The 12,648-nt window shown below is 40.3% G+C and overlaps 1 protein-coding gene across 2 annotated transcripts in view; it reads left to right on the top strand.

The window, feature by feature from the left end:
- The first annotated feature begins 47 nt into the window (after positions 1-47).
- Positions 48-12,648, top strand: part of LOC311060497 (GTPase IMAP family member 8-like) — a 48,389-nt gene continuing 35,788 nt past the window's right edge. For both annotated transcript variants that reach the window (XM_084078692.1, XM_084078693.1), the window contains exons 1-5: positions 48-158; positions 1,033-1,737; positions 2,194-2,321; positions 3,936-4,614; positions 5,444-5,595. In XM_084078692.1, the coding sequence (XP_083934818.1) occupies positions 83-158; positions 1,033-1,737; positions 2,194-2,321; positions 3,936-4,614; positions 5,444-5,595 (1,740 nt within the window). In that variant the 5' untranslated portion in view covers positions 48-82. The remainder of the gene's footprint in view (positions 159-1,032; positions 1,738-2,193; positions 2,322-3,935; positions 4,615-5,443; positions 5,596-12,648) is intronic.

Here is a 12,648-nt window from a genome sequence, read left to right as displayed (position 1 = left end):
GCTAGAGAAGATAGAGCAGATGGTGTCTAGTAATGGTTCTCACTATGAGACAGAAAAACACATCTCAGAGGAACTGAAGGAGATGGAGAGAACTATCGGAACTAGAGCAGAACAAAGGAGGGCAGACGCTCAGAAACAAACAACTGGACTTCCAAAACGTATGCGTATGTTTTGTTTTACTTTGTTAAAGTGATGCTTTGCTAATCTAAATTGCATTGTTCTGATGTGAGGAGATAAAAAAAGGGTTGTATATGTTTTGATTGTATTTGCTGGTGATTCGTTTTTTAAATACACCAACGCTGGTGAGCTTGTAGATGAGGTTTTGCTCATATGATGGAGTATATAGGGCTTAACCACATCCCTAGCATCCCTTTCGTGGGTCAAACATTAGTCAAACATAGCTGATCTGCAAGCTCACAAAAGCAATGCTTTGTGTTGTGAGTTTGTAGATCATCTATCTGGGGCAAAGATATAGTGCCGAGCGAAAACAGGAGGAGGTCTAGTATAATCCCCTGTGGGACTCCAGTCAACTAAGTCTAGGGTTGAAGTGGTGAAGGAACATAGCTAGAATGTTTTAAACCTAAACTTTGTCTTGTGACAAACTGTGAAAATAGCAGATCTATAAGCTGTAGATCGGCTTTTTACCAGGTTGAAGACCTGGTCTAGAAAGATATTTTCACTACTACAAACATACTCTTTTAAGCCAATGGGGAGACCTCCCCGAGACTTCCCCATACTCTGAACGGCGGCTGTCCTCCCATGCTATGGGATCATAAGTGCTAACAACAAATGTATGCTAACACACACACACACACACACACACACACACACACACACACACACACACACACACACACACACACACACACACAGTCACAGAGAGAAGCAGCTGGTTGTGTTTCATCTGGGCAAAAAAAAGCAACCTGTTATAATATGACTTGTAATTTCATGTTTTTTTTAAGAAGAAGAAAATGTAAATGTGGTTAAACAATAAGGTGTCAAACTAAAAGTAAACAATGTTTTCCCTGACAGGACTGACTGACCTCAGGATTCTGTTGCTGGGAAGGGAGTGGTCTGGGAAGAGTTCAGCGGGAAACCTCATTCTGGGAGGCAGTCCTTTTAAAGTTAATCACGGAGGTCAGAAGTCAGTGCAGTGTGAGGTAAAACATAGTGCAGTAGCAGGGAGACGTCTGACAGTGGTGGACTCACCAGGCTGGCTCTACAACAGTCCACTAAAGGACACCTCAGAGATGGACAAACTTGAGATCCAGACCAGTGTGAGTCTCTGCCCTCCTGGACCACATTCTGTTCTTCTGATGGTTCCTCTTAATAAAGCATTCACCAAAGCACAGAGAGTAGCAGTAGAGGAACACATGGCACTTTTGTCACAGAGCGTGTGGAGTCGCACTGTAGTACTGTTCACCAAGGGAGACTTTCTGGGAGACACAAGCATTGAGCAGCACATTGAGGCCGAAGGGGAAGACCTCCGCTGGCTTGTTGACAAATGTGGGAACAGATATCATGTCTTCAACACTAAGAAGAGAGATGACACACAGGTCACAGAGCTGCTGGAGAAGATAGAGGAGATGGTGGCAGGAAACAAAGGTGGACACTATGAAGTTGATGGAGCTGTTTCAGAGAAGGTGTCAGAGAGGAAGAGGAACGTAGAGGAACGTGTCCAGACATTCATGACCAGGACCCACAGACGAAGAACAGCTCTGAAAGCTCTGTTTGAAGGTAATCTTTATATACATCTATCTGCCTGTCTGTTATGTTACTGGCTGGTAAATTATTAAAGGAAAACTTCACAGGCGCTCGGGTGACGCAGTGGTAAAGTAGCTGGCATAACGACTAAATTGGGGAGAAAAAGGACAACTTCACCCGTTTTCAACCTACCTTCATGTCATTGTTGTGAGAACTGCAAGCTCACAACACGTGTTGTGAGCTTGTAGTTCAGATATTTTCTTTATTTGTCTATGAATAAGTGGTTAACCAATAAATAGTATTAGCAAGATCTTGTTACTAAATGACAACTACATTGGATCTATTGGAACACAGGTTATTTTTTTTCTATTTCCTGAAAAGTAACCGTTTTGGATATATAAGGTTTCCTCCCGACAGTGACAATATGAAGGCTGCTGTAAATATTTGAATAATTGTTAAGTGAACTAATTTAGAGTTTGTGTCTGTCAGGAGAACATCAGAGTCTACCAGATGTGAGGGTGATGTTGGCTGGTGGAGAGGAGCTTCAGAGGAGCAAAGCTGGAAATCACATACTGCAGAAGACTGTGAAGACTGTGTTTACAGAAACTCCATTCAAGGTGACTAAAATATGAATAATGTTATAATGAATGACCTCAACGTAAACCATAAAGATATCAAATAGAAATATTTTTGATAATAATGTGAAAGTATCTCCTGTCATTAATGATTTACCACTTTCATTTACCATGGTGTCACAAAATTGTTCACACCCCCCTCCCCCTTTTCCTTGTTCTAAAATAGCAGATCTACAAGGTCGCAACCTGTCACATAGTGACGTGTTGTGAGCTTGTCCTTCTATTTTTGAATAGCTGAAGTATAAAATACTGTTTTAAGTGTTTAAGACATCATGTGACCATTGAACTGTCAGTGATCAATACACACACGTTCCCTCTCAAAATAACAAGGAGTCATTACATAAGATGGAATACGCTATTGTATATTACATTTACATTTACATGAACTGAAATAAAATGTCTGATTTATTTCCCCCAAAAAATATCTCTATAATGGTTGTGATTATTAACCATCTTCAGATATATTTAGGTTGTTCATAACTTTTTCTTTTTTTTCCAAATATGTGTGTTGATTTTTTTGTGACATACAGGACATACACTATCACACATATTCATACACATATGTGACCAAATTTGACTGTGAGACAGTCATCTTGCATTTTTTTCATTTAAAATTTTTCATGTCATATGAAAGCAGTGAATCATTGCAAAATAGTGATATATTGGTTAATAAGATTGAGTGAATAGTTTTGAAACTACAGCTTATAGAACTGAAGTCAAGTTAAAACTCTTCAGTAGAGAAAAGACCAGTTGAACGGATCTCATATAAAGATAGTAAACAGGGCTATCAATCCCATCATACATAGCAGGATTTACATATCCTTTGTTTAATGGTTTAGGGTTAGGCTCTCTTTGTTATGTAGGTATGCTCTCTGAGACCAAGTGTTTGCCACTGCTTCCTGCTGGAACCGGCTGGTTCCAGTGACCAGGAGGACTTAACTAAGATACCTTTTCACAACAGTTTTAACAAAATATGATTGTTTATACATCTCATTCTCATTAGACACAAGCCAACTGACTAGTGATACCTTTCAAAACGATCGTGTAGAAATAGCGGATTTTACCGCGATTTCGCGATGTTTGGATGGAAACTGAGGATTTTGTTAGCAATGCTAGCACATGTTTTTCTCCTTTCCTGAACAATGGGCACCAGCGAGATGACTGTCCTCCAGTCAAAAATTGTCACATATACACCCTTACACATGCAATTAAAAACAAAATAAAAAAAATGTCACTTTGTTTACACTTTCTTTACAATATGAAATGAAATATAGTTTTGTTCATAACTTTAATTTATTTTTATTTTGAAGTGTTTCTGTGACACTGTTAGACAAAGTCAAGGAGAATAGTCAAGGTTAAAGGGATACAGTAGTTCACCCCAACAAAAATATATATATAAATATCAAATATTATTGAGCAACAAAAAACAAAAAATATCCATGAATTCAAGTCTCCATGGGGTGACCAATCGATAGAAAAAAATATGTTTTTGGGCGGGTGAACTATCCCTTTATAAGAGTGAACTCTTCACTGAGGACAGAATAGAATGAAGGTGTTGATTATTATGACTAACATTTAGTAAAACTCATATTCCAGGAGTTTAAAACCCAGACTAAACTGACAGAATGCGTCAGACAACAGAGCCGAGTTGCTGAAAGAAATGTGAGTGTGGTGAACTGTCCAGACTGGTCGACTACGCCTCCATCACAGGAGATGAAAGATGTCCTTCTACACGGTGTGAGTCTGTGTTCTCCTGGACCCCACGCTGTCCTGTTGTCTGTTCCTGTCCAGTGCAGTTTCTCTGAAGCTGACAGGAGATCAGTGGAGGAACACATGGAGCTGCTGGGGGACAGAGTCTGGAGAAACACTCTGGTTCTGTTCACATGCGGATACTGGCTGGGAGGGAAACATGTTGAGGAGTACATAGAGTTTGAAGGAGAACCTCTGAGGTGGCTCCTGGAGAAATGTGGCTACAGATACCATGTTCTAGACTTCGACAAGTTTAACAATTCAGAGATAAAAGAGTTGATGGAGAAAATAGAAGACATGGTGACGAGGAACAGAGGACACTATGAACCTTTAGAGATGACACCGTTCAAAAGTCTGAAAGAAAAATTGACAGACGAAGAACGGAACAGCCTGGAAGAAGAATGGAAGAAGAGAGAGGAGGAGCTGATAGAGAGGATGTTGAAGTTTATGGTGAAGGAGCCAGAAGAACCAACCCTGCCAGCTGCCAGGAGGAGAAGGGACAGCCTAGAGCTACTTCCTCCAAGTAGTGAGTATCAATATAATTGATCTGCAACAACAGTGGTTCGGACCACAATGGAAACAAATCCCCAGGACTTTTTTGAGTTATCCTTTTAGCCCAAGTGTTTTACTGTACCGTGACGGAAATATATTTGCCCACAAAATACCATCTGACAATATTTTGTGCCAGGGACCCCCATAGGAAAATATTAGTGTTATATCAATTATAAAAACAAAATATTTTACAATTTACAATATTTTTCTACATTCTTTAAAAATAGCAGATCTACAAGCTCACACGCACATTATTACCCGTTGTGAGCTTATAGATCGGTTATTTAGTCTTTTGTTTTGTTCTTTATTTACCCAGGGTAGTAGCTGAGCACAAACTCTCATTTCCAGTAACGCCCTGCACATACTGTTTAGACAACACATTAAAACCTGGGAGCTGACCAGTACAACCACAGTCTTATACTGTTGGTCACTGAGCAGCTCCACTGGATCAGTTGGGGGTTCAGTGCCTTGCTCAAGGGCACTTGAGCTAGTGGTGAGTGGTGGCCTGTCCTGTCGGTCCGGGGAATTGAACCGGGAACCGAACCGGGAACCTTTTGGCAACAAGTGTGCTCCTCTAACTCTTAGGCCACTGCTGCCCCTAACCGTATTAAGAGCATTAGTGAGGACCAATTTCATGAAGATAGGTTGAAAATGGGTGAAGTGGTCCTTTAAGATTCCTCTTTAGGCAATAGAGTATGTGAACTGAGAAAAATAATAATAATAATAATATAATCAGTTGCAGTTTTTTCTTCTTGTATTATTATCATTGTAAATGTTTTGTTGTCTGTTGTCTTCTGTTCCAGTGAGTGGTGGAACGCCATCTGAAACAGGAAGCAGTTCATACCACCATTCACCTGCCAAGGTTTCTGAATGGCTGAAGGAACAGCATGGACCAATACCGTCCTCTTCGGGATATGACACCACGAGTGAAGCTCCCAGCCTGGCAGGCTCTGATGTGAGAGATGAAGATGTTTCATAGATGACACTTTAGTTTGACATCAATCACACATCTTTTATTTTTTTATTTGTTTCATTAAAGCTGCGCTATGTAACTTTCCTTTTCTAACCCGGACTTGAACCCGGTTTCCTGTGCAAATGCTGACATTTTTACCATTGAGCTAATAGAGCCTGCCTGCTTGCTCAGGGGATAAATTTAATCTTGAACATCAGGTCAAAATTTGTTTCAGATCCTGTGTCTAGGTGAGACATGACCTTTGACACAATCTAAATGTCTCAATAGAAGAGCAGGGAGACAAAATACAACGACCCAAATTGTATAAGTTATATGTATTAACATACTCTACCATACAGATTGGACAAAGTTATATTTTATTCATTAAAAAAAAGTGACATAGTGCCAATTTAATGGAAACAGTTGTAGTAATTATTTAAGTAGGTTGGAGCTTGAAAGAACTGTCTCTTAGAAGCGGTCCATAGACAAAAGAAGAGAGGAGACACAATTAGAGAAAAATAAATAGAAAATACAGCAAAGAACTATCATTATAACAAAATAATTTACCCAAAACAAAGAATACGAATCATGTCAGACAAATCACATCCGACATATGTCTCATAACATCACATTAACCACCATTGTAAAAACAGTAGGCCTAATATCTGTTCCTTTTCCAGACACAAGAGGGACACTGGAGGGGACCGCGGACCCGGACGAGCACCTGCTCTCTATGTGGACGACCGGGACATGTTGAACGTAACTGCCGAGCCTTAATTCCCGCTGTCTCTCAGCACCAGGACAACTGGCGTGTACGTGACCAGCCTCGGTTCCCTAACCATTAAACTACGTACAGAGTAGCAACACAGTGAGCCAACTGCCACCAAGCCTTCCTAACCCTCTCACTGACCACCTACTGAAGCTGAAGGGCTATACTTGAACTGTGACCTGAATGGCGTTCGGTGCCAAGCCCTCATTAACCTAACCTTGTTCCTGGACTTTTTCCTCAAATGACAAGGAGTAAAGCCTGGTAAAGAACTACAGCTGAAATTGCCTATATGTAGGGCAGGACTTCCGTTTTTCGTCCAATCATGATACAGTGTTCATGCCCATGGAATGTAAACAGATCTCCACAGCCTCAAAGTATGTTTCTTGGACGGTATTTACTGTATTTCTGCTTAGACACTTTGAGTACCGGTAGTAGTTCTTGTCCAACGTAAGACCTCATCAACACGGGAGGCTCTCTCACAGTTCCAACCCGGGACCCATGTCCCAAAAGCACAAAGGCTTGGATATGTTGATCCACAGAGAGATGGCTGCATCAGGCATGATTGAACCATGGTCATAAGGTAGTCCTCCTTATTGACTGGCAACTCGCCAACATAGAATAGAACCAGGTAGATGCCGCGGACCTCCCCCTCCCCATCATAATGACCTTCACACTGGGACCCCCAAACCTCCGAGACCACCGGGGCCTCCAGGGCTGGATAAGCGAAGGAGACATGTGCCTCAGCACCTCCAGGACATTTTTAGGTGTGTGGGATAATGGGGACAGTGAAACTCCTCAGGTGGGGGCCTTGTAGAGTCCCAGGGTGTGCCAATGTGATGAAGACAGACTTCCCGGCATGCTTCAGGGTATAAATTACAGTTATTGTCTATTGCAAGACCCCCAGACCTTTTTGAAGAAAAGATCTCCAGCTTGGGTCCACTACATGAACGAACGAAAAGGGCTCGACCAATGGGCTCGACCCAAGGGCTTGCACATGTAGGTAGTTCTTGACGTGGACGCATAAAGCAGTGGTTCTCTACATTTTCAGGCCGTGACCCCCCAAAATAATCTAATTTGAACTGGGGACCCCCCAACCCTGACAAGCACCTGGAATTATAAGTTGAGGCATTACATTTAGTTTGACTCGGTTCCACCGATAGATATTGTGAAAATAGCTGATCTACAAGCTCTCAACTCCTCACGTTTGCGAGGTGTTGTGAGCTTGTAGATCAGCTATTTTCACAATTTTTGCCTCTTTCTTATGTTATTTGACAATTTGACCGTTTTTTATAGCGCAGTTTATTGATTACCTTTGATGCAGTATATGGTCTTTTTTTCTTTTTTTTTTTTTATAGGTATTAAAAAGGTCTTAAAAGTCCTTAAATTGTCACTTCACTGTCATCTGGGAACCCCCCCACCCAAATCGTGTGGGGACCCCCACAGGTTGAGAACCATTGGCATAAAGCAGAGTTCAGACATTACATTTAGTTTGACTCGGTTCCACAGATAAATATTGTGAAAATAGCCAATCTACAAGCTCGATCAGTTTTTATAGCATAGTTTGATGATTAATAGAGGTATTAAAAAGGTCTTAAAAGGCTTTAAATTGTCACTTTAGAAATGTGACGATACCCTATATACTTATACTGTTATGTTGGTTTGTTTACTGTTAAGTGAGAAAACTAAGTTGAACATTAAGCTAATCATCTGGGGAACCCCCAAAATAATGTGGGGACCCCCCTGGGGGTCCTGACCCCCAGGTTGAGAACCACTGGCATAAAGGACACTACTGAGCATGCTGTTATGACTTCAGTGTCTCAGCAAATACCCAGAGGTAGGGTGTCCCTATAGAGACGTATGCGCTGGGTGAGCAACTTCCATTGAAACGAGTTGCAGGGATTTTCTGTCCTTTCTTTCCTCCAGATATTATATAGTTTTATGGTTTATTGTTGTGTTGTTGCATTGCTATTTGAGTTAGGCAATGATGTATGAGTTTATCGTTGTTTCATGTCCCATTTTGCCATTTATGTTGTACCATTTATGTGTAATATTGGTTACAAACCATGTTAGGGGTGGTGACAGTAGGTACCCTCAGCCTTTTCTGTCAGTTGGAAAAGCTTATTTTTGGAACCACTTTCATTTCAAAAGCCAGTCCTGTAATGAAGAGGTGTATGGGGCATTGGTTGGCATGAGCTTTTAATTAAGAAATGATGTGTGCCGTTACTACAATAAAAGCATGTTTTCAAATGAGAGAAGTTGCCACGCCTTTTTAATGCCAGTCATTACCATATTATATAAAGAGATTGAAAATTCTGGTTCCAGCCTACATGTTAAATGTCACACCAGAAATGGTCAGTGAAATGTATTTCCGTGTCCTTCATGGCTACAGAAAAACAGTTAATATGTGGTGCAAGGTACTGTAGTATGCTTGTGACAGACAGAACAAACACAACACAATTAACTTACCAGGGGTCATTTGCATCACGGCTTTTAACCAAAGCCATTTAACCCATTTAGCCGGGAAAGTATCTGTGTCATTTTAGATTTCTTTGGCTATTCAAAAATAGCAGATATACAAGCTCATAGAGCGGCACCGAGTGCCGCGCTATGAGCTTGTAGATCTGCTATTTCTTTTATTTATTTATTTACATTTGTGCAAATCTTTTTGCACACATTTTCACGATTTTTCCAAAAAATAGCAGATCTACAAGCTCATAGCGCGGCACTCTGTGCCGCGCTATGATCTGCTATTTTTGAATAGCCAAAGAAATCTAAAATGACACAGACACTTTCCCGGATTGAATGTGTTTAAGCGATAACTAGGCTAAGTTGGAACTTAGTGTGAGGTGGTGCAACAGGCCCCAGAGCTCTATATCTTACCACCTCACCTACATTTGAGACCACTGACAGACACTTTCCTAAACCAGCATGTTTATTCATGGAACACTCCTATTTACTAAATTAGATAATTGGTACAGTTTGTAGCAGTTCATATGTTGATAGTCAAGATGTATATACTGTATGTAAGGGGTCTTTAACGTTTTTCAGGCCAAGGACCCCTTAGCTGAGAGAGAGATGAAGCAGAGACCCCCACTAACATATTGTATAAAATTGTGTTGCAGATTAAACTTTTGCATGGATTTCATTTAATTGCGCATAATCTTTTCTATGAATATGTTGGATTCATGTGTCACTTAACCACTTACACCAAACTTGATATTTGGCTCTGTACTTGGTCTGCTCTTTTCCCCCCTCAACACCAAACCTCTTTGCTGAAAATAGCAGATCTACAAGTTGTAGATTGTGCATTTGGAGTTTTTTGGTGTATTTTTTTCAAACTTTGTTTTCTGGGTATTAGTAAGCTACGCCACAAGGGGGCATGATGGGTCACATCTTATAACCAAGTGAGACATAAACAGGTGTGTAGACTCTGTGATTTGGACCAAAGGAGATGTAATGGTTTTTACACATAAAATAGTAGAACATAGACTAAGAAGCCACACAAAACAAAAGGGTAAATTCTAGATAACACAAGTACCAACACTGCTGCTCAGAAATACATTCTTCAAATAACTACAGCAAGAAGAATCAAGCAGCTGGTTAGGTACAGTATGCACAACAATGTCCATTCACCACCATGGATATCAACATTAGTAGTAGTATTGTAGCTCACATCGACTGTGTTGATTGTGTTCTGTATTAAAACCACACATGATGGTGTGTTTGTCATTAGAATCTTGACAGAGGTCGTTTCCAGGGGTTCAGAAGGTTTCTATCTTGTTAAATAATTGCTGTTCATCTGTAGTGGTCCTGGATGAAGACCTACTCTGACATTTTCTTAATATTAAGTAAAAGTATGAATACCTTAATGTGGAAATACTGTTACACATACAAGTCCTGCATTCAAAATGTTACTTGAGTAAAAGTTCAGATTTCAGAATAATTTTGTAATGAAGATTTTGACGTTGTGTGTTAGAATGTAACAATACAAATCAACTCTGCTGACATTATGGAAGTTGTTTTAACTCTTATCGAAGTTTACTTCAGAACTCTTATTATTGTTTTTGGCATGTAACTGCATGTCAGCTGTATCCTGTCGCTCATCAGTCTCATCTGTAGGCCGCATGCACACACACCACACTCACTCGCTCACTCGCGCACACACGCACACAATTACACATGGCAATCCTTCTGCAGAGTCATGTCATAAATGGCTGTGGACTTTTACCCAGAGTCATTCCTTACAGCAGGTTATTAATGGTTACAGTTATATTGCCATAATCACTTCTCAGTGCAGTTGCAGTTCAGGTAACATGTATGTTGACACTGGAGGAGCAAGCTGGACTGGTTTCTTCTACCACATTGCAGGCAGGTGATAATGATGCACTCTGAATGAGAGAAAAGGTATGAATCTCTTTATATAATAATTAGAAATGTATTTTTGAAACATTTTAGCCGCACAAATCTTGTATGGATTCAAAATATTTTCAGATGGGTGGGCCGCAGCAGTGGTGGGAAAAGTACTCAAATTCTTTACTTAAGTAAAAGTACCAATATTGCAATATAAAAATACTCTGTTACAAGTAAAAGTCCAGAATTCAAAATGTACTTGAGTAAAAGTACAAAAGTATTGGCATCAAAATGCACTTAAAGTACTAACATATTTGAAAATAGCAGATCTAGCCTACAAGCTCACAACAGGTCGCATCATGGACACATGGCGTTTGACTGACTCTGCCTTGATCTTTAAAATACAACAAACATTTCAAGACATAAATATGAACAAAACCAGATTTGTCATTATGAGGGCTGGAATGCCCGAACATCTATTTTTAGCTTACTTTGTGTGAGATGTAGGCTAGTGGTTCTCAATCTGTGGGTCGGGACCCCCAGGGGGGTCTGTCCCCACATGATTTTGGGGGGGTCCCCAGATGACAGTAAAATGACAATTTGAGGACTTTTAAGACTTAAAAAAAACAAAAACAAAAACAGAATGAAATGAAATGAAAAAGAGACCATTACTGCATCAAAAGTAAACGACAAACTATTCTATAAAAACTGGTCAAACAATTGTCAAATAATATAAGAAAGAGTAAAAAAAATAGCCGACGCCTCGCATTGCGAGGCGTTGTGAGCTTGTAGATATGCTATTTTCACAATATTTATCTGTGGAACCGAGTCAAACTAAATGTAATGCCGATCAACTCCAACAATTCCAAGTGCTTGTCATGGTGGGGGGTCCCCAGTTCAAATATGATTATGTTGGGGGGGTCCCCTGTTCAAATATGATTATTTTGGGGGGTCGCGGCCTGAAAAGGTTGAGAACCACTACAGGCTCCGAGGTGAACATAAAACGACATACATAGGCTGCATAAAATAGGAGGAAGTATTACGTGCAGGACGACATTTGCATTCCGATGTGAGTGGACTGAACATATGTATTTTTTTAATGAAATATAAAAACCTCGCTAATCGCATTGCGCCGCGTTGTGAGCTTGTAGATCTGCTATTTTCAAAGTGGTGATTTTGCTGCTTTATTAACACATTTAGCTGGGGACGCCCTGGAACCCCCTCAAGGACCTCTGTAGTAGAGAATAGACCGTATAGACCAGGGGTGGGCTGCATTTGTTTCCAGAGGGCCATACTGACTTCGATAAAGTGAGTGAGGGGCCACACATTGTACAATTGAATTGAAACTTGGAACACATAGTGCTGAATTATGTTAAAACTGCATGAATTTGGTAGACATGCCAGACTATCTTTACAACCTTATTGTATCTTTACAATAAGGTACTTGCTTTCACAGCAAGAATTTTCTGTTACAAAATGTTGATCCTCTTTTTTTTTTCTTTTTTTTACAGCTGTACTGTACTGTAACACTTTGGTGTACTCTGGACAATAAACAATCCACGTCAATGCCGTATATCAACCTTTAAATGAGCCTATAAACGTATTAAGTATCTTATCTGATATGCACCACTCCATAGGTCACTGATAAAACACATTGCATTATGTTAGAAATATGGAGTCAAACCAACAGGAGAAGGCAGCACACCAGTATTGATGAGGTGCTGCTGACCTTAGTAAATACGTCTAAAAGTGAGGAAAGACTAATGCTGACTAATGCTGCATTCACACGGGCAGACACAAAGATACATGCTACCATTCAATGGAAGCCAGAGACAGGAAGATACAAAGATACATCCGCCGTTTGTAGCTGCTACAAAAGATACAAAGCGACAAATATACTGTGTATCTTTGTATCTTTGCATCTGCCGGTGTGAACG

The sequence above is a fragment of the Gymnoscopelus microlampas genome (assembly GCF_963454915.1).
Source record: "Gymnoscopelus microlampas genome assembly, chromosome: 14".
Lineage (NCBI taxonomy): Eukaryota > Metazoa > Chordata > Actinopteri > Myctophiformes > Myctophidae > Gymnoscopelus > Gymnoscopelus microlampas.
The sequence above is the reverse complement of the archived record's forward strand: the minus strand, read 5'-3'. Positions and strand labels throughout refer to the sequence as shown.